This window comes from Fusarium keratoplasticum, chromosome 11 (genome assembly GCF_025433545.1).
Source record: "Fusarium keratoplasticum isolate Fu6.1 chromosome 11, whole genome shotgun sequence".
NCBI classification, from domain to species: domain Eukaryota; kingdom Fungi; phylum Ascomycota; class Sordariomycetes; order Hypocreales; family Nectriaceae; genus Fusarium; species Fusarium keratoplasticum.
In genome coordinates, this window is record NC_070539.1 from 2093565 (window position 1) to 2114210 (window position 20646).

The window sequence follows — 20646 nt, forward strand, 5'->3', positions numbered from 1 at the left end:
TTCTTCCTTCTCATTCCTCAGACGCGAGAGAGCACAAGCTAAGCCATTACCATGTCGAAGCCAGCTGCTCCAGACGCTGGTCAGCCTGAGGTCAACGCCGCGGGCTCCTCACAGATAGACGCCAATGCGGCCGGAAAAGATGGCGGGCCCGTCGGCACCGTCCTCTCCCGGGAAGATTCGAAGCCCAACCCAGCCTCAGACTCTGAAGGCCACATTGAAGTTGGTGTGAGCAAGGTCGAGGCCTTCAACAAGGTCCTCTACCAGTCTGGCAAGTCTGGCAAGATCCTGCTCTGGCTTCTGGGCGTCTCAATTGGTCTTACCATGTTCGCCTATGCGCTCGATCAGGGCATCACCACCTCCGTCTTCAACGTCCTCGCCTCGTCGACCTTTGGAACGCACAGCTCGCTCGCCGCCGTCAGCACCGCCAGTCAGATCATTCGAGCTATCAGCAAGCCCTTTATCGGCAAGTTGGCCGACATTACCTCGCGACCGACCACCTACGTCGTCATTCTCGTCTTTTACGTTGTCGGCTTTGTCGTCGCTGCCAGTGCAAACACCTTTGCCGCGTACACGATCGGTGTCTCCTTCACGTCGGTCGGAAAGTCCGGTCTCGACCTTCTAAGCGATATCATTGTTGGAGACTTGACTCCTCTCGAGTGGCGAGGCTTCTTCGGCGCTGCCCTGGCTCTACCCTTTGTCGTCACTGTCCCCGTCAATGGCTTCATCGCCGACGGCTTCTATGATAACTGGAGATGGGGTCTAGGTATGTTTGCCATCATCGTTCCCGTGCTGCTCATGCCCGCCATCTTCACCCTGTACTCCATGCAGCGACGTGGAGAGAAGCTGGGCATGGTCACCATGGCCGACTCGGCGCGCGTTCGAACTGGCGTGGACGAGACTTCCTCTAGGGGTTTCGGCTACTGGGCCAAGCTCCTCTACCAGGGCCTCATCGATATTGACATCATTGGCCTCATCATCCTCGGATTTGCCTTTTCGCTCATCCTTCTACCCTTTACTCTCGCCAAGACGGCCAAGGGTGGCTGGGGTAACGCGAGCATCATTGCCATGCTCGTCGTCGGCTTCGTCCTGCTCATTGTTTTTGTCCTCTTTGAGATGTACGTCGCCAAGAAGCCTCTCATGACGAAGCGAATTATCCAGAACCGCACGTTCCTCGCTGCCGTCACCATCTACACCTTCAACCAGATGGCGTCGTCTGTCCGCAACACTTACTTCTCGTCATACATTCTCATCATCAAGAACTGGACCAACTACCAGTGGATCATCTTCCTGGGTATCACCACCATGGGACTGAGTCTTATTGGCCCCATCGTCGGTCTCATCCAGCGAAAGACTCACCGATACAAGAGTCTGATGGTCTTTGGTGCTGCGGCGAGACTGCTTGCCTACGGGTTGTTGGTCAAGCCCAACGGCAGCATGGTCCAGGACACGGCCCGCCTCGTGCTCGCTCAGCTCATCTTCTGTCTGGGCTCATTCAACGTTGTAGGTGTCCGTGTCGGTAGTCAGGCCTCGGTGCCCCATGAGGACATGGCCTCCATGATCTCTCTGCTCACTCTGTGGTCTACTCTTGGATCGTCCATTGGAAGTGCCGTGTCGTCCGCTATCTGGACCAACGAGATGCTTGACCGCATGTACAAGGAGCTGCCCGGCGTTAGCCAAGAGAAGGTTCTGGAGCTCTACAACGATATCAAGGCCCTTCGCAGCGACTACGCCTTCAACGACCCCGTCCGCCAGGGTGCCATCCGTGCCTATTCCGCTATCAATGGTCACATCGCTACCTGTGCGCTTGTCCTCGCTGCCGTGCCTCTGATCGCCACATTTTTCATGCCCGACTTCTACCTCGGCAAGCAGCAGAACGCTGTCACCAGCACTGGTCTCGACGGTGAGCGGGTTGATGTACCCCGACGAGACGAGAATACCGACCAGCCCAAGACATTCTGGGGCAAGGTGGTCGCTTTTTACCGCAAGGACTCTTAATCTCGTGGGCAGCCTTGCCAAAGGACAAGTACCACTGCAAAAATAATAAGCCTTAGTAGGTAGTCAATGGTACTATCGATTACAACTCGTGGAAAGAAAGAAGTGTTTCCGTTATTTCGACCTCTACATAGACGTGTGATGATTCCTAGGACAAGCTGTGGGAGCTCCTTACGCTTCCAACTGCTTACTCGTGGGCTCTGAGGTTTTGACGCTATCACTACTGGAAACTATTCACCAGTGGTACTGAATATACTCACATGTTAAACTTTAATTTGCACTTTATAGATACTATCCGGCTGGGGAAACGATAACAAGTGTTACATGATATTCAAATTCAAGATCTGGGGGCCACTTCCTTTGGCGAGACTGAATCAATTTCCCCAGTTTCCCAACGTGAAACCCACAGTCAAGGTCGATCTCATGTGCCTAGACGCAAGCTAGGGATGTTGTCACCACGAGACCCTTCATCCTGGCATGTCATCAAATTATCGCAAACTCTTCGTCCTTCACTTCACCATTTTGCCCCCATGTTTTCCCCTCCTCAAAGTCTTCCAAAGCCTCCCCGTCCATTTTTCCATGCACATACGCCTCGCCAATCAATGTCATATGGCGACCGGATCCAGACTCTCGCATCACGACAGGCACAGAGCAGCCATACAGGATGCAGACAAAGTCACCCTCTCTGGACTTCGGTGGACAAAGGCCAAACAGAGGCCACTCGGGGTCCTGAAGCGTTGCTGTGAAGAATCGCCTGTTCCACGTGACGTTGCGGACGCGCGTGAGATACTTGCGGAGCATCTCGGAGTGTCCCTGCAGGATTTCTCCGATGTTGAGGTCCCCGTTGTTGAAGACGTCTGCAATCTCCAAACACCTCAGGCAGGCTCTCTGATACCATGATGGTGGTACTTGTCCGTTGTGATTTCTGTCAGCAACCAGAGTCCTCCAGATGGGGTCTGGGACACTGTCCGTATCTTTTCCAAACCCAGGCCACTTGCCCATATCCAAAGACTCTTTGGTAATGACGCCTCCCGTGTTTCGTGCCGAGACATCCTCAATCTTGGCCAGTCTAAATCCTCGCGCGAAGAGTACCTCTCTCCGTGCAGAGTCACCATTGGCGCTGGAATTCTTATCCAGGGGCTCACGGTCAAATCGGACCCTGCATGGCTCTTGAGAGGAGGCCGCGTAGTTCGGCTGGCCAGCGTGACCGACCAATACCTCTCCGTTCTTGCGTCCACTGTAAATCTCATCAGGAAGACCAAACTCAGAGCTCGATAGGAGAGGGATCCAAGAGGGTAGCGCCTTTTCCCCTTTCACCGGCATTGCCCAAGGACGGCAGATAATATCCAACGAGTTGGAAGATCTGACACAAAACTCGGTAAAGTCCTTGTAGACTTCGATCTCGCTCTTGGAGTAGTCGGCAGGAAGGTCGTCGTGACCGCCTTTGCCGTATTGCCACAAGTGTCTGGATGTGTCGCTGGCAATGCATTTGAGGCTGTAGATAATGTCTCTTTGATCGCTCGTGTCGAAAGTCTTGAGAGAGGTCACAAGTGACTCGATGGACTTGAGAGGTCTCTTGATCTCTCCGTTGTGCTTCCTCAGAAAGAGATTGTTTGTTGCTTCGAGAAGAATCGATGCACCGAAAGCTTCAATGTCTCCCAGAGTGTTTGGGCCCTCTCTCCAGTCAGAGAAGTCAAACAGAGACTTGATGGTGTCCTGGTTCGAGACCAAGAGGGAGGCGGCATCAGCAAAGTCAGACCAGCGCACTATAGCTCCCCCACAGTGTACTGTTGCGTCCTTGGCCAGGGCAATCTCCTGGACGATCCAGCGCCTCGAGAACCAGCGATCTCGCATGAGTTCTCCCAAGGCATACCACTTTCTCGCCTGCTTCCGATCATTTGCGTGCCTGTCAAACACTGCAAAGTCCATCAAAGTAGGGATAAACTCCATGGCCTCATCGCTTCTCCTGTCGCGGTCACTCTCGCCCAGCCAGATACAGACATTGCTCGCACTGCTGTAGATGTTGACCATCCGAGATAGTTGCTGTGTCTTCTCGGCCGAGTTGGCTTGGTTGATGCATAGGAAATCAACCCAAAGAGCCACCTTTTGAGCACCCTTCCCATGACTTCGGAGACGGAGAAGAGCTCGGAAGAGATTGTTTCGAATGCGCACCGAGGTCGCTCTCCTCGCCGCTGAGCCCCATCGTTCAGGGTTGGTCACACTCGGTTCATCGTCGTTGTCTCCGAGGAAATAGATGCGTCCATTGTGACCTTCCGATCCCCAAAAGTATGAAAGAGCTGCATATTGACGCGTCTCTCCGCGGCCGTTCAACGGCCAGGTGTCCAGTTTGCAGATCAGGGGGTAATGAGGCTCGGGCGCTGGCATTAAGATCAACACTCGGAAGCTGTCGCCCTCGAGATCCTTGTAGGTTATCTTGTCCGTGACACGTTCGCCTGACAAGTGGTTGTGCTTCAGTGAGCCAGAGCAGCCGTCACCAGTTTCCAACGTGCTGTGGGCCTTGACATGCTCAAGCCACCTCCTCTCCAGCCTCATCTCTGACTGAAGTATCTGCTTCATGTCTGCCACTCGGCTCATCTTTTCCCGTTGCTCCAGGATCACGCGGATGTGTGCCTCGAGATCTTCAGTTTCTTTGATCATCAGTTCCAACAACTCCAAGAATCTCTGGCGAGAAGGATCCTCGGCCTCATCGTTTGTAGAGTCAGAGTCGTCGGGATCAAGAAACTCGCGCATGCCTCTTGGCAGGGCATCAAAACCTTGCAATCGCTCTGGACGACCAAGGAGCGAAACGGGTCTTCTTTCACGTGCCCAGCGTGGTCCACCTCGCCGATGTTCCCGTTCCTCTCGACGAAATGCAGGATGGGGAGCTCGCTTGGAGAGAACCAAGTCCCTCACCTCTCGGAGTTCCTTCTCTCTCACATCCTGCTCAACCATCTCCTCAAACTCTTGCGTATCCTTCCGCTTCAGTATCTCACCATCGTTCTCGACTTGGCTTTCCTCATCCTTGTCGTCTTTTTTCTCCTCTTGCTTCTTTTTCAAGTCCTTCAACTCCCTCTCCAAACGTTTGATCTCACGATACTCTGTCGAAATTTCGTGCTGGCACCTTTCCTCCTTCAACCTTTCAGTCTCTAGCTTTGTTGAGACTTCGCTCGCCTTCTTAAGTCTCTCGACTCTGTGTAGTTCGGCTTCTTTCTTCTCGAGTCTTTGTCGTTGCTTGCGGCTGTCCTTTTTGACCTGTTCCAGTTTTTCCGCCTCTTTTTGTTGCTCTTGTTCATGCCTTATCCCTTGGCTCCTTTCATCTCTAGCATCCACCTTCGTGTCACCTTTTTCACTCTCTTCGTGCTCAACTAGCACTTCATCGTCCGCCATCCTTTCCTCCGCGTCATGAGCTGCGTCTCCCGTTTCAGCCTTCTCGCTGGTTTGCGAACCCTTTTTGTGCCCTTCCTCCACCTTCTTTGGCCTTTTCTCGTCGCCAATCTCCAAATCTCTATCTGGGCTCATGGGTCGGCTGCGGCTGCTGGCCCATGACTCTGAGTCACTCGAGTCTTCCTCGGGCTCGTTAGGGGCGTTGAGGGCCTTCAACTCAGCCTCTAGTTCCTTCACGCTTTGTGTAAGAATCGCTTTCTTCTGCGTCAATTCCTCCTTGTTCCTTCTCCTTTGAGATAGTTTCTTCTGGATCACCAGAGGGCTCTGTTTCCCTGGCTCTTGCCATATCTTCTTCATCGTTTGATGAATCTCGCCGACTTCAAGTCTATCGAGAGTGAGCTTTAATGCTGACTCTGTTTCTTTGAATCTGTCCGCGAGATTCCGTTGAAGACTGTCAATGTCTGGGTCATTGGCCTTCTTAAGCTGCTGTCGTATAGCCCTATTCTTCGAAATGGCGTCATCTCGTTCTTTGCCGGCAGCGTTCGATATTTCATCTTGCTCGCTCTTCAACTTTTTCTCCTTTTCGTCCCAGGCTCTGATTTCGGCCTCGAGGGCTTTGATCCTCTCATCAGCGACATCGGTACCTTGCTCTCGAAATCCTAAATGGTCCCATCGGGGCCTGGCCTTCGACGGCAACTTGGGTAGCATGGTGGTGGAAACTCATGGGATGGTGAAAACCGTGAAGAATCGCAGGAGGTGCCCGAAGTAATCATGCATACAAACGCACGGTCACCAGAAAAATGGTGGGAATTTGATAGTTGATGCTTGCCAGGCTCTTGAAAGAGGGGAGCAACACCATCACAATCGAGAGCTCGCCATTCGCGTTTCTCAGCCTGCATTTCCGTCCTCAACACCAGCTGCATGTCAGCAGCCACTCGAAATCCAGTGACCACACTGCAGTTCATTAGTGTATTTAAATACCACGAATCAGGTTCGACAAACAGGAAGCCTGCTTTTCCCCTCTGCTTTCTCTGTCCACGGTGGTGGCCAAACAAGAGCTGAAAACAAGGGGCTGCATCTGACGAATGATGCTCGTCCAACGAATCACCCCCACAAAGTTTACAAGGTAGCATCCGGACATCCGCTGCATGCAGATGTCAGTGAGAATTTGGACTATTTACGCACCTGTGCGGTTGTGTGCTAGCATGGGGGTTGAAAATGTCGATCCATCAGCTTTTCTCCCACTTGCTATCCTCTTGCCTATTGCCATTCAGTCGAGACAATTGAAGGCGTTTGTGATTCCTTGAATTGAGATGCATTATTCCAGATGAATAACGGATTACCCACCTCTTTCACAGATATCCTTACAGTTGCTGCATGGTAAAACATGCCACAGTTCTTTCGCAGCCACTGGCTTGCACAATGCCCCCAGATAGCTACCCTCCAATAGGATCAGGTGAGACCATGCATTTGCACTTGCAGATACGATCGGTCAGCCACTCTAGCTAGGGAGTTTTGTAAACAATGCCGTGCTGAATAATTGAAGAGCATGCCATATCGACTGGTCTCCATGTCAGATCGAATTCCACACTTGCTTCGAACTGACAGGACGTTTCGGTACTCTAAAGACCCTTCCACACGCTTGAGTTTCTCACATGATCGCTCCATAACCCTACATTGGATTATACTATCGTTGAACCTGAGGGTTATAGGTTTCGTTCTTGTGCGAGCAAATGTGGAAACCATGTACGTCCCGTCCGACGTAAAAGTAGGTGCTCCTCAGTGTTTTGTGCCCGTCATTCTTTCTGACAGCCAATGGGCATTCCAGCGCTCTGTTGGGATCCCTCTTCTCCCAAGCACACCCAATGTGTCTCTCGATGCTGCCGGCCTAGTCGCCTTGGCCGATCTCACCACGATTCAAGAGCGAACGGTCCTAACTGGGACAGCTACCTTCCTAGACGCGTTTATCATATGTCCTGGGATACATATGCAGCAAAAGTCGACAAACCTCAATGGAGGAGAGCATCCTGTCTGTGCCAACATGAACACAGGAGACGTCTTTCGAATCGAGAACCCTGCCACAGTCTTTTATCTGCAACAAGTCAGCAAAACCGGACATCTTACGAATTTGGCAGTGTCAGAACTTGGAGAAGATTGTTGGTCCAAGGTCTTCTCTATGTTCTTTATAGCCCAGAATGCATCGGTTGCTTCTGCCCTGGCTTACGGGACAGCGGTTCTATGGACCATCTCCGTTGTCATCCTCCTAGCTTGTTCATACGATTGGTGGGGCCTGGTCATCGTCCTTGTGCTCATGGCTGCACGCCTTTGCAACGTCATTGTCGTTCGCCGAAGGGCTACTCCAGGTTGGTCAGGAGCCAAAGAAGGGTTTGTGACAGGCGACCTCCTTGTTTTGCTCAGTCAGGATCGTTGGGTGAGGATCCAAGGCAAAGTTGACCACCTGAAAGCTGTCACATCCGGTCAGTGGCTACGAGACCAGAGAAATGTCGAAGGCTGGATGACTGCTCTGGCAACACTGGCTGTCTATCTCGCCGCCGCCCTGGTCAGCAACGCGACTCAGTTTGGGAAGATATTGATCCTGGTTCATCTGGGGGGCTCGGCTGGATTACTGGCCGTTGCAAACTCGACCACCAAGAATATCCTGGTAATGCACGGTCACAGTCTTGCAGTCCAGGGGAGCAGGTCTAAGTATCAAAGACGTAAGGAGCTGATTCTCGAGTTGATCAAGGAAACCGGCCGTTACGATTGGGCACTGTCGATGGACGTGATCAAGGAGGAGGATATCCGGAAGCTCTCGGCAGAACAACCGAAAATGGACCACCATGAAGTGAGCACCCTGCGGCATTATACAGCATCAGTGGAGCTTTGAAGGCAAGATTGTATGAAACAGTATGTTTGTTGGCTAGTTTGCCTAACCCTCAGTCTATATGTCATCGTTAGAATCACAAATGGTTGCGCCGCTATCGACCGATTCTCATATTCTTGACTCGGCCAACTTTCATTATCGGTGAAGAACACGATCTGGAACTAACCAAGATAGAAGTTTTGAGAAAGAGATAATCCATTCCGAGAGCGGGGGAGCAGGTCCTGACGTAATCATCTTTTTCTTGCCCACTCAGATCCATGATATCACACGTTCTGGATATAACATCATTCGACCAACATTCAGCAACAGTCAATCTTGAACAATTCTACCCTCCCTAACTCGACTTTTCAACTGCCCAAGATGGTCCGCGTCTTCATTACAGGCTCAAGCGACGGAATTGGCCAAGCAGCCGCCAAGCTGTTGGCTGAGCAGGGCCACCAAGTTACGCTTCACGCTCGGAATGCAGACCGGGCTGCCTCTACTCAAGCCGCCATACCGAAAGCAAAGGCAGTTCTCATCGGCGATCTTTCATCCATCGCGGAGACCAAAAAGCTCGCCCAAGAGGCCAATGCCGCGGGGCCCTTTGACGCCATCATCCACAATGCAGGCATCGGCTACGGCGCTACATCGTCCCGGCAGATTACCCCTGACAAAATCTCGGCAGTCTTTGCAGTCAACACGCTGGCGCCGTACATCTTGACTTGCCTGATGGATAAGCCTACGTCGAGACTGCTCTTTATGAGTTCCGATAGCCACTACAGCGGCGACGAGACTCTACGAAACGCTACGCAATCCCACTCATATGGTGACAGCAAGCTTCATGATGTCATGCTCGCCAAAGCCTTTGCCCGACGCTGGGAGGATATTCAGGTCCTGAGCATGCACCCTGGATGGGTGAGGACGAAAATGGGCGGCAGGGCTGCGCCAGGGGGCACAGATAAGCCGGCAGTGGCCCTAGCGGACTGGGCGGCTGGCGAAGGCGTCTTGGCAAAGATAAAATCGGGTGCTTTCGTGTCAACAAGCAGGGAATCGACGTCGCATCCAGGGGCTGATGTTGTGAGCAAACAAGAGGAGCTCCTCGACATTTGCAAGCGAGTTTCTGGAATTCCTGTTCCAGGGGAATAAGGCCAATATCTTCAACACCTCAGGTATCGATAATGAGATGACAAATCAACCAAATCATCGGGTCCGGTCCCGTCATTCCCCCATTTGGGGGTACGTACTTGTGACTGTGTGCTTGTGCTCCCAACGCGCATATTCTGTCAGAACTTAACATGGGTCCAAGCAGCCATTGCAAGATGTCAAGACATCCATTGAGGAAGAACAGTGAGCTTTATTGCTTCACCATCAAGAGAGATTACAAGGTCGTAATAGGCCCGCCACGTCAGCACTCAGCAGGACTAACGTTAGTTGATGCCTACCAAGACACGGATAAACACTTTTTGCAGGACCCGCTCCCTAGTCCGAAACAAGTCTCCCGCGATCCTTCCAAGGAGAAACTCATCCATCGACAATACCAACTTCCTTGGCAGCTCCGTCTCTCCAGAAGCCAATATACGGCCAAGTAGCTCTTTATAGACGGTAGACAGATATAATGCTCTAGCCATGACTGATCTACCCCTTCGCCCTTCAAGGTAGGCTCCGAGTATCAGCTCAAACAAGACCCCAGTCCCTCAAGGCTCATCCCTGCAGATCACCACCAGAGGGCAACAAGCCAAAGCTCTCTCGCACAAGCACGCAAAAGGTGCGGACTGGCTGCATCACGTGCAAGAAGCGACATATCAAATGTGACGAGAAGAAGCCCAGCTGTGGCAACTGTCTCAAGAACAGGCGCCGCTGCGAGGGTTACATTGAGCAGCAATCCAAGACAAAGAGTCCTCCCGGCGTCATTCAGTTTCGTCTCGATTCAAAACAGGCTACACGTGCCTCTCCTTCGCTAAGCCAGATCCGCATCAGTCAGGACCCCCTAGATGTGCGGGACGCAAAGAGTGTCTTGTACTTTCACGAGTTTATCAACTTGGTCCAGGGACCTTGGTTCTCAACTGGTTCCAATGGGGACCTGTGGACTGCGACGTTGCCTCAGTTGGCTCATAGCAACAGCACTATTCGTCATGCCGCGATAGCCATCGGTGCCCTGAGTAAGTGGCTCACTTGCTCCAACCATGACACACTCCGGGACGCATCAGTACCGGTTCAGCCTGTCACTGAAGGCGATACGCATTACTTCCGAGCCGTGTCTCACTACTGCCATTCTCTCAAACTTCAGAGTCAGCAACAGTCGATGCAAGATGCAGTCTTTCTATCAGTCTTATTTCTATGCTTCGAGACACTACGAGGCCACAGCAAGGCAGCGTTGGATCATGTCAACCACGGTTTGGCTGTCTTGCTTGCCCTGTTGACAGACCGAGATTCAACTCGCCATATAAATTCCCTGGCTCCCAACCCCAAGCCCCTCATAGCAACAGTTGGGGACATCTTTACTCAGCTGGTAACCCAGGCCCGTTTCGTTCTTCGAGGAAGCCTCGGCACCAGCCCGCCGTTACCGCACTTTACCAAGGGACTCCGAGATAAAAAGCACACGTTTGAGTCCTTCATGACTCTCATAAGCCAGCTGCCCCGTGGACCGGCAACCAAGGGGAACATTCCCACTCTATTCAATAGCCTGGACGAATTCGAGCTGTACTTGATCATCGCTCGACGGATAAGGCCTGAAGTGGGCATCATATCCATTGATATTGTGCAGAAGTCGGGGATTCTTCATTCAAGTGACCCATTCATCATCACCGCCTTTTGGCGCGCTCTCACAAGCGATCCCCGAATCCAGAAGGTCTGCGATGAGTTATCCGCCGAGATGCGGGCCTTGGATGCCGCCTACTTGCCTCTATTCAACCAAATCATCATGTCCAATCAAGACTCTCCGACTTATCTGAGAGCCATTCATCTACGTCTACAGTTCCTCGATATCTACACATTTGAAAATCCAACACACTACCACGACCTCAACATATTAAAAACTCAGACCCCATTATTCCGAGAGTATCTTTCCCTGGCAAACATAGCTCTACGCATTGCGAGACAGAACTTGAAGAACCCAGCACAGCGGCTCTCGCTACAGTGCGGCCTGTCATGGCACCTACTCCTCGTGGTCTTCTTCTGTCGTGACCCTCTGCTGCGTGACGAGGCCATCTGGATGCTTAAGAGTTACCCAGGTCAGGACGGGCTTTGGAACGCGCAGTCCATGTATGTGTTGGCCCTGAGGACCAGGGAGTTGGAGCGAACCAATTCCGTCGAGGGAACACCTACAGAACAATGGGAACGCCTTTGGAGACGAGAATACCTCTTTGAAGAGGGTGGAGAGCGTGTTGTATTCTGTTTCCTCGACAAGAACGAGGCAACTGGCGAGTGGGAGGTTGTTGAAGAGGTGGCAGAGGTTCGCGGAGACCTTGATAATGTGCCCTGGAAGAGGCGGCCCCTTACATCGTCTGGGAGGCTGCTTATATCAGATATCATTGTTCTTTGAGCATTTCCGAGGTCATGGGCCCCTGGCTGCCTCTCGCGCTTTGTTGTTCATATTGCTTTTCGGATGCACGCAAGACGCTACATTTAGATACACAAATGGGTTAGAAGAATCTGGTCGTGGGCAACGTGGAACTAGTTCACCAAGAAGGGTAACATTGCAGGCAATGCTGATTTAGATTAAATAAAATTATAAGGATAAACAGTCTTGTGTATGGAACTTCTGAGCCCGAGCTTGATGGGATCATGGCGGCTGTTCCAAGTCCGTCCATCACTCTATCGCCGCCGTGTTTATAGTCTCTACTGATCCAATGCTTGACTTTGGCACTGCAAGGAGTTAGCATGAGCACACCGTGAGCTGAGGTAAAACTGACCATTTCGAAATAGACGCCCTGCTTGTTGATAAGCTCCGTATGAGTACCCTTTTCAACCACCCTCCCCTGATCAAACACGAAAATGATATCGGCATTCTGAATAGTCGCAAGCCGATGCGCCACGGCAATCATTGTGCGTCCCTTGCGAGCCTTTTCAAAAGCAGCCTGAACTATCTTTTCGGACTCGGAGTCAAGGGCAGAGGTTGCTTCGTCGAGTAGCAAAATCTTGGGGTCTCGGATCAAGGCACGGGCGATGGCGATTCGCTGCTTCTGGCCTCCAGACATGGAAACGCCTCTGTTGCCGACATCGGTGTTGTAACCTTCGGGAAGAGAGACGATAAAGTCGTGGATAAAGGCGTCACGGCAGACTTCGTGGATTCTTTCCTCGGAGATGGAGCTTGGGTCAGCGATACCGAAGAGGATGTTGTCTCTGATAGTTCCTCTGAACATTGTGGGTTCTTGGGGCACAAGGGATAGGTTGTCTCGGTACTCGTAGATGTTGAGGTCATTGATGTTGGTGCCATTGCAGAGAAGGGCGCCCTTGTTGGGTTCCAGATCGTAGAAGCGCTCGAGAAGAGAAATTATGGTGGTTTTTCCACATCCAGATGGACCAACGAAGGCTGCGTACTGACCCTTCTCGATGGTCAGGCTCAGGGACTTGAAGACGGGAACATCTCGCGTGGGATACTTGAACGACGCGTTCTTCAGTTCAATCTTGACGCCACCTTCTGTGTCAGCGATACCTCCCTTCCGGCCCTTGGAATGAGATTCCTCGACATCTGCCGACTGGTGAACATCAAGGATACGGTTGGCTGCAGCTTTTGCCTGCGCTGCGTTGGGTGCCATGGCGAATCCGAAACTGGCAGCCTCGGCACCCTGAATGATGGCGATGAAACAGACAAAGAAGGCCTCCATGGAATACTCTCCCTTGGCCAGAAGGTTACCGCCGTACCAGAAGATCAGAGCCTGACATCCAAGACCAGCACTATCCGCAAACCCAAAGATGGCCGAGGTCCAACGAGCCTTGTTGTTAGCAGCCTTGACGTGGCCGTCCAAGAGCTGTCGGTACCGGTTGTTGATAGAGTCTTCCATAGTGAGGGCCGAGACTGTTCGAATAGCTCCGATAGCTTCAGTAGCAAACTGCGAGCTTTCTGCAAAAACAGCCGAGTTCATCTGGTCAAACTGTACTTCATGTCTGAACTTCCAGAAGCCAGCACCCAACATGACAGGCAAGGCGACAAACATGGCGATCAGGCCAAGCTTCCAGCCAAAGATGAGCGCAATGATGATGCAGCCCGTGACGTTGAATATGGCCGAGATCAGGAAGGCGAGGTTCAAGCCGAGAAGCTCCTCCAGCTGCTTCGCGTCGCTCGAGATGCGAGAGCTCAGGGAACCGTGGGAGTTGTCGTCGTCATCAAAGTATGCGAGCGTCTGGTAGAGCATGTCGTGGAGATACTGCGCCTTGTAAGCTGCGCTGACGCAGTATTGGACACGAAGGCCGATCCATCCCTCGCAGAAATACGACAGGCCAACGCCGCCGGCGAGGGCAAACCACATAAGACCCCAGAAGTTGCTCTCGCTTTTGATGTCGCCGCCCTCAAGGAGGAAAACACCAAGGACTTTGGCAAAGAGCCAGGCTTGAAGGGGAGTGCCGGCGGCCACGGCCATGGCAGAGAAGACGATACCGATGTAGAAGGGGAACTGTTCTCGCTGCTCGTAGAGAAGCCTTCCGAAGCTACGGGCCAAGCTTCGAGGCTCTACCGGCTCATTCGTTTGACTCTCCTCGATGGTTGTAGAGACCCGGTTCACATCGTCCAGATGACCCATCTTCTCTGATTCGGCATCAGACACCACCGGAGTCTCGCCTTCTGGTTTATCGCCGAATCGCAGTGACTGAGCCTGGACCAAGGCACTGTACACTCCCGACAATTCCATGAGGCTTGCGTGTGTACCCTCTTCAACAGCGCGACCCTTCTGAAGAACAATGATGTTGTCGGCCTTCTTGATGGTAGACAGTCGATGGGCGATGGTGATGGAAGTGCGGTTCTGGGTGATTCTGTCAAGGGCAGCTTGGACGATCTTTTCACTCTTGGCGTCAATGGCACTGGTGGCTTCGTCGAGAATGATGATCTGAGGCTTCTTGATAATACTTCTGGCGATGGCTAGACGTTGCTTTTGGCCTCCGGACATCTTGGCGCCACCATCACCGACCTTGGTATCGTATCCCTGGAGAGTTAGATTATTGCAAAGATATGAGAGGCAAAACTTACATCTGGCAGGCGGTTGATGAACTCGTCAGCATAGGCTTCTTGGCAAGCTTCCTTGACCAGCTCTCGCTTCTTCTCCTCGGGCGCATCTTCAAACTCGGTTCCAACAAGACCGTTGGCAACATTCTTGAAGATGGTGTCGTTGAAAAGGAAAGGCTCTTGTTGAACCAGACCGATCTGAGCTCTCCACCACTTGAGGTTTAGCTCCTCGAGGTTGTGACCGCCGACTGTGACTTTGCCACCCATGGTGGGATTCAGAGGGCCTTCTTGCTTCTCGCTCTCTTCCGGCTTATCCTTCTCCTCATCTTTCTTGTCTTTGTTGGCCTCGATAACCTGCGGCAGAACTTGGTGGTTGCTCAAAGAATACCATCGCTCCAACAGGCCCACAACCGTGCTCTTTCCAGATCCCGAGGGTCCAACAAGGGCAGTGTTCTGTCCCGATCGAATGCGAAGATTAAGTCCGTCCAAGATCCTGACACCGGGTCGGCTAGGATACTCAAAGGTGACGTTGTCAAAGATAAGATCTTCAGAAGTGATATCCGGCTTGAGGTCTCCAGAGGCAGGGAGTGGTGCGTCGATGACGGCAAATAATTCGCATGCGGCGACCATGGCCTTGCTGACGGCCAGGAGAGGTGTCGAGATTCGTTCCATGGCGGTGAGGACCAACATAACTGACATGAGCACGATGATGACGGGAGCAGGGCTGCTCATGGCACCGGCGGCATATCGTTGAGTACCGTACCAAAAGGCAAGGCCAAAGGCGCCAAAGATACCAAAGAACTACATCATATCAGCATGTCTTTTGCAGATCCATCAGAGTCAACATACCACTAGGCCAAACTGGAGACCTGCAACTGGGGCGACCTTGTGGCCCTCCTTCATGGCCTTTTCCACCCACTCCCTGTAGCGAGAGATGATGCGTGATTGAGCACCACAAGCCATGACCAGACGAATACGTTCGAGTGCTTCACTCGCAACAGCCGTACCCTCAGCATCGGCCGCAGAAGTAGCAGACTGGCCCTTGACTATCAATGGTAGAACCACCGCCAAGACAATGAGAATGTACAGGACCAGTGAGGACGTCACCAAGGTAAGGTCCCAGCTCCAGACAAATGCGATGATCAGTGACGCCCAGATAGTACCGTTGTACTCGAGAAAGGTTCCCAGACGCTCGGAAACGCCGACTTGCAAGGTGTTGGACGTCGAAGTGATGGCAGTGGCAGGCGCTCCGGCGGGCATCGAGTCGATAGCGTGAATGGACTGAGAGAAGAGCGAGCGGATGTAGTGAAGACGGATGGCAGATGAAAGTCGGATACCAATCATCCTAAAGCAGTACTTGTTGATGGTGTTCAAAGTCCAACGGCCCAGGAAGAGCGCCATGATGTACAGAGCTTGCTTATTGAGAATACTCTTAAACTTGTCCGGCGACATAGTGGACGAGTCCTTAAAGTAGTCCGTAAACTGGCCGACGAGCTGACCAAAGACGATGTTCATGAGGGGCATGGTGATACCAGCGCCGATGGAAGCCACCGAGGCGATGGCGTAGACGCAAAAGTCCCATTTTGTCGCATAGGTGAACACTCGAAAGTAGTCGGAGATGGCTGGCGTTCGTTGCGGTCGAGAGTCTGTTTCTGTGGTTTCGTTGGTGAGGATGGGTATCTCTGTGCTTCCCTCACGCCCATCGAGAGTGTGGGACTCGGGAGATGGAGGGGCGACGGTCATGTTGGTGGCTTGATGCTATTACTCGACTGTTTGGAGAAGATGGTGAGATTGGTCGTGGAGTTGTAGAGGGAACTCCTCCAAGAGGAGAAGCAACAACTCACGATTACCGCAGTCTAAACCCCTCCTCAATGGAATTGACAACAAGTATTGTCTCGATATGGAAACCAAGACACTCAATCATGCAAGGGAAAGGAGAGAAAGGAACGATAAGTAAGGAGTGTGTAGAAGTGAACAAAGATGCGAGCAGAGGACTTGATAGAAGGAAACAACCAACAAAACAGGGAAAAGAAGAGCAGAAGAAGAGGGCTTTTCAAACATAGGAGAGACAGAAATGTCATCGATCAATCCATATTGATAGAAATGATTGCCTGCGAAGCTATCCCTGTCTCGTTCGGTCCCGCACATCTCGTAAACTCGATTTCCTCTTTGGGGTTGTTACGAACGCAAGGATCACCCGACCCACCAATCTCACGAAACAGTCTCGGACTTGAGTACAAACGGTTTTGCGTGTCAGCACACACAAACACAAGTACCTATTCTGTCGGGCACGGGGTTTACAGAGGACCCGGCAGTCGCTTGGTATTACGCACATTGAGATGGAAGATTTTGTCCAATGAAAAAGGACGTGAAAGAAGCCAAGCACGCGTATCTGCCCCTAAGAGGTTATTTTGCGCTGAGCATCGTGAGCGACGTTTGGCATATGATGACCAACAGGTCGCACAGGAGGCGGGGTCCGTCAAGTGTCCGCCTCCCGTCATTAAACTCGTGGTGAGACGGGACGGTGACGAGGAGCGGCCCGTTGGTGGAGTGTCAATGTGGCAGCGACATGTGTTTGCTGATGGTGAAGATGATGGCAGCCTGGCAGGTGAGGGTGATCCTGCTGACCACCAAGGCATGGTGTAAAGTCAGTGAAGTCAAGTTCTCATAGTCTTGTCGATGTCAAGCACGGAATCAATGCATGTCGACAAAAAAAAGAAGCAAAAAAATCAGCAAAAAAGGCAAAAGGAAAGGGTCTGGCCGGGGATTGAACCCGGGACCTCTCGCAAGCTTGCTTTCGGGTTTGCCCTAAGCGAGAATCATACCACTAGACCACCAGACCAGATAAGCGCCTTATGCTCTTGTTGATGCCGGCCGGTCTCGAATTGCGTCCCTTGAGGCGGGGAGACATGGGAAGACCATCACTCCATGATTGAGGCATCGCTTCCATCCCCATCCTCAGAGCCAACAAGGAGTCAGCGGCTCGGCAAAAAACGACAAAGAAAGGTGATAGATTTGAGGAACATATTTTTGAGATATTGGTAATAAAGATCTTCCAAAAGAATGGGAGACGTCTAGGTAACGCAAGGGAACCCCTCAATCACGTTCCAACGGTTGTTGCCTCAGGCAAACGCGTCATGACGCGAATCTCTGAAGCTGAGCGCCTGAGGTCGACGTCTCAGAGTCAAGCATCAAGTATTTACTATTGAATTCTTAAAGGTTTGTAAATGGCCACGAGCTGAACCTTGATTTTCTGACTTGATTGCATTTCATTCTAAAATTTGAGGCTTCCTCGTCACTCAGTCTAAATTGCTCTCTCTGTGTTCTGCTGTTGGATGACAAACCAGCGAGAACCTCATTGACACTTGATCAATCGCACAGTGCCCACGAAATCTTATATAAAAATAATAAGAAAGATTCAAGATATTAACACATAATGAATAAAAATACTCTTTCGCATTTATTGCATTAACTGCAACCTGCTAGAGCAAAATCCGTGGTTGCCAATCTGATGAAGTTACCCTAGAGAAACATATATGCCTTCATGATAAGACCTTGACAGACTCACTGCAAAATGAGTCTTGTAGCAGTTAGCGCTCTAGCAGCAGGCTAGGCCTCCGTGGTAGGCAACAGCACGTGTCATATCACGTGCAGGACCACAAGCCACAGCCAGAGCAGCCACCAAGGCGGCTCCACAGCCTCAGCCCCTCAGCCCCTTGGCCCCTGAATGCGGACGATCTTTGCATGGGCCTCCACTTTGCCCTACCCGCCCTTGGCAAGCGCCTTGTGATGGCTTCACATGCGCTATCAGATCTAAGATATCCGAAGGTCGTTGTCCGTGGTGATCACAACTGGCGTGCGCTTATCAACTAACATATAGCCTTAGCTGTGTCCACAACCTAATCGAGAATATCTGTTACAAATGTGATCAAAACGATCTGAAGAGAGACAATAGTTCTGATGAGGATTGATAGCTATCGTGCGGCGAAGTGGGGATCCTCTCACTCATGCCCCGAACCGTAACAAGCACGACAGAAATGAACTTTGAGAACAATCTTTTGATGCGAATGTTTAAACTCCCAACCTTGACTAACCACCTTGACTCCTGACCGCACCACCACCTGAATTTTCCTCATCACCTTTAACCCTTCAAGAATCCCACCCTCATATGTCCGTTGCCTCCTCTGTTGGCTCTAAAGTAGTATGGCACAAAGATAATATCCCGCTCATCTCCCACCTCTTGATCAGCTGCTGTCATCCCGGGTGTTACACCCCGAGGCTTTGAGTCCCAGTTTGCCAGTTGCCTCTGCCAACACTTTGATTTGAGCACAATGTACTCTTCGCCAGTCTGCTCGCTCACCTGCTTCTCTTCGGTGACCGTAGTATTTCGCTTGAGGATGACGTCCTTGAAGTGGCTCTTCTCCCAGTCGTTATCGACGTCTTCGGCACAGTAGATAATAGGCCCGCGAGCCAGGGTTAGGGTGTTCTGGTTGGTATGAGGGTGTGGTGAAATGTATCGTGGCTCAAAGTTGCCAATTTCGAGAGTGAATGATGGGTTGGCCGAGAGGTAAGCAGGGCTGAGGCTAATGTACCCCTTGGAGATGCTAACTTGGTCTGCACTTGGGCTTGGTGTCAGCGTGTATTGGCCTTGGGCCCACGCGGGCAGCCGAAGACGGATCGTGGTCTGAGTCTCGGGCGCCGAAAGCTGGAACTTGATCTTTCCCTCGAGAGGCCAGTTGGACTCCTGCTCAAGAACAACAGTCTTTCTGCCAGCCTCAAATGTCAACTTTGCAGACGTATAAAGATGGACGTTGACGTATGCCCCTCCGTCCTGAGTTCCATAGTCCCAGAGGTAACCTCCCAGACTTCCGTACAATCTCGCTAGGTTGGGAGGACAGCAAGCACACCAGAACCAGTCGTATCGAACACTCTTGTCGGCCTCTGAGCTGGCAAGTTGGTTGACGTATGTAAACTCCTTGCCATTCAGGCTCATGGCTGTCATGACCACGTTGTAGAGACTGAGCTCAAGGATATCACCGTAGCGCCCATCGAGGTCAAGGTGAAGGAGTCGTTCTGCTAGCATCATGACGGCGATAGAGGCGCAAGTTTCAGAGTAACAACCTCCTTCGTCGGTGGACTGGGGAAGGTAGTGGTCAACGCTGAAGCCCTCCCACTGCTTGATGGAACCGATTCCACCAGTCAGGTACATCTTTTGATCGACCATGTTATCCCAAAGGCGGGACAGAGCCTCAGTCCACTCCTTGGGAGCGGAAATCTCTTGGCTCTTGATTTGATGGTTGTAGATCAGGTCTGCCACAGCAACCAGGAGATACACGGCGCGAACACTATGCCCTTCAATGGTCTTTTGTTCGAGAATTGGGAGATGAGCCTGATTGACCCAATACGAGTCATGCTCAGGATAAGAATCAGGCCGAGCCCAAAAGTTATCCTTTCGCTGCTCCGTCTCCCACACGTAGTAGTGCTTCCCGTCTTGACCCTTGGGGTTACCTCTTTCTTCGAGGAAGTACTTGGCGAGGTTGTAAGCCTGCTGGCTGCCGGTGGCACTGTATAGCCGGAAGAGGGCGAGTTCGATCTCTGGGTGTCCGGGATAGGCGTGGAGTTGGTTCTCGGCAGGGCCAAAAGTCTTGTCGATGTGGTTGATGTATTTGAGGATGGGTTCCATTAGGAGGTCATTCTTGTAGTAACTCTTGTGGGCAAGGGCAGCTTCGAGAAGATGACCAGCGTTGTAACTACAATAAAGGTTAACATTTTAGTTGAGACCTTGTAAGTTCACTTACAGCTCGTGCATATCCTTGACGTTCGTCCATCGCTTGTCAGGCTCGACAACCGTATAGTGGACATTGAGGTAGCCATCCACATGCTGGGCACCACGAATCATCTCGACAAGCTCCTGAACGGCCTTGTCAATTTCCTCATCATAGTTCTCCCCTAGCCAGTAACAGGCTGCCTCAATCCACTTGGCAATATCACTATCCCAGAAGAGGTGGAAAGGAACAGGCCACATGGCGTGGTCATCATAGATGGGGTGCCATTTCAGCTTGAAGCAGTCATAACGTCCAGTCGTCTTCAACTGTTCAAGCTGAGTATGGATAGAAGTCTTGCGGATGGTGTCTCTCCTGACAGACAACAAAGTCTTGCCGGTAAAGGCAGACTGAGAAAAGACTGACTGAGGGTGGGACATGACGAAGGGGAAAGCTCAGGTCTCAGTAAAGATTCAGGTCAGTATAGG

The 20646-nt window shown here is 51.7% G+C and overlaps 7 protein-coding genes across 7 annotated transcripts; 4 read left to right on the forward strand and 3 right to left on the reverse strand.

The window, feature by feature from the left end:
* Window positions 1-51: 51 nt before the first annotated feature.
* NCS57_01351200 (MFS domain-containing protein) lies at window positions 52-1995 on the forward strand (the record flags this gene model as incomplete). Its single annotated transcript, XM_053063145.1, has 1 exon — window positions 52-1995. One exon carries the CDS (start codon window positions 52-54, stop codon window positions 1993-1995), a length of 1944 nt encoding a protein of 647 aa, XP_052908040.1.
* Window positions 1996-2475: 480 nt separating this feature from the next.
* Window positions 2476-6084, reverse strand: NCS57_01351300 (HET domain-containing protein; the record flags this gene model as incomplete). Its single annotated transcript, XM_053063146.1, has 1 exon — window positions 2476-6084. One exon carries the CDS (start codon window positions 6082-6084, stop codon window positions 2476-2478), a length of 3609 nt encoding a protein of 1202 aa, XP_052908041.1.
* Window positions 6085-7120: 1036 nt separating this feature from the next.
* Window positions 7121-8263, forward strand: NCS57_01351400 (uncharacterized protein; the record flags this gene model as incomplete). Its single annotated transcript, XM_053063147.1, has 1 exon — window positions 7121-8263. The coding sequence occupies one exon, from the start codon at window positions 7121-7123 to the stop codon at window positions 8261-8263; it is 1143 nt and encodes a 380-aa protein (XP_052908042.1).
* Window positions 8264-8554: 291 nt separating this feature from the next.
* NCS57_01351500 (uncharacterized protein) lies at window positions 8555-9385 on the forward strand (the record flags this gene model as incomplete). The annotated part of the gene is made up of 1 exon (XM_053063148.1): window positions 8555-9385. The coding sequence occupies exon 1, from the start codon at window positions 8621-8623 to the stop codon at window positions 9383-9385; it is 765 nt and encodes a 254-aa protein (XP_052908043.1). The 5' UTR covers window positions 8555-8620.
* Window positions 9386-9865: 480 nt separating this feature from the next.
* NCS57_01351600 (Zn(2)-C6 fungal-type domain-containing protein) lies at window positions 9866-11780 on the forward strand (the record flags this gene model as incomplete). Its single annotated transcript, XM_053063149.1, has 2 exons — window positions 9866-9894; window positions 9953-11780. 2 exons carry the CDS (start codon window positions 9866-9868, stop codon window positions 11778-11780), a joined length of 1857 nt encoding a protein of 618 aa, XP_052908044.1.
* Window positions 11781-12076: 296 nt separating this feature from the next.
* On the reverse strand, window positions 12077-16139 carry NCS57_01351700 (uncharacterized protein; the record flags this gene model as incomplete). The annotated part of the gene is made up of 4 exons (XM_053063150.1): window positions 12077-12103; window positions 12151-14376; window positions 14421-15197; window positions 15246-16139. 4 exons carry the CDS (start codon window positions 16137-16139, stop codon window positions 12077-12079), a joined length of 3924 nt encoding a protein of 1307 aa, XP_052908045.1.
* Window positions 16140-18537: 2398 nt separating this feature from the next.
* On the reverse strand, window positions 18538-20598 carry NCS57_01351800 (uncharacterized protein; the record flags this gene model as incomplete). Its single annotated transcript, XM_053063151.1, has 2 exons — window positions 18538-20146; window positions 20195-20598. The coding sequence occupies 2 exons, from the start codon at window positions 20596-20598 to the stop codon at window positions 18538-18540; spliced, it is 2013 nt and encodes a 670-aa protein (XP_052908046.1).
* Between the last annotated feature and the right edge of the window lie 48 nt (window positions 20599-20646).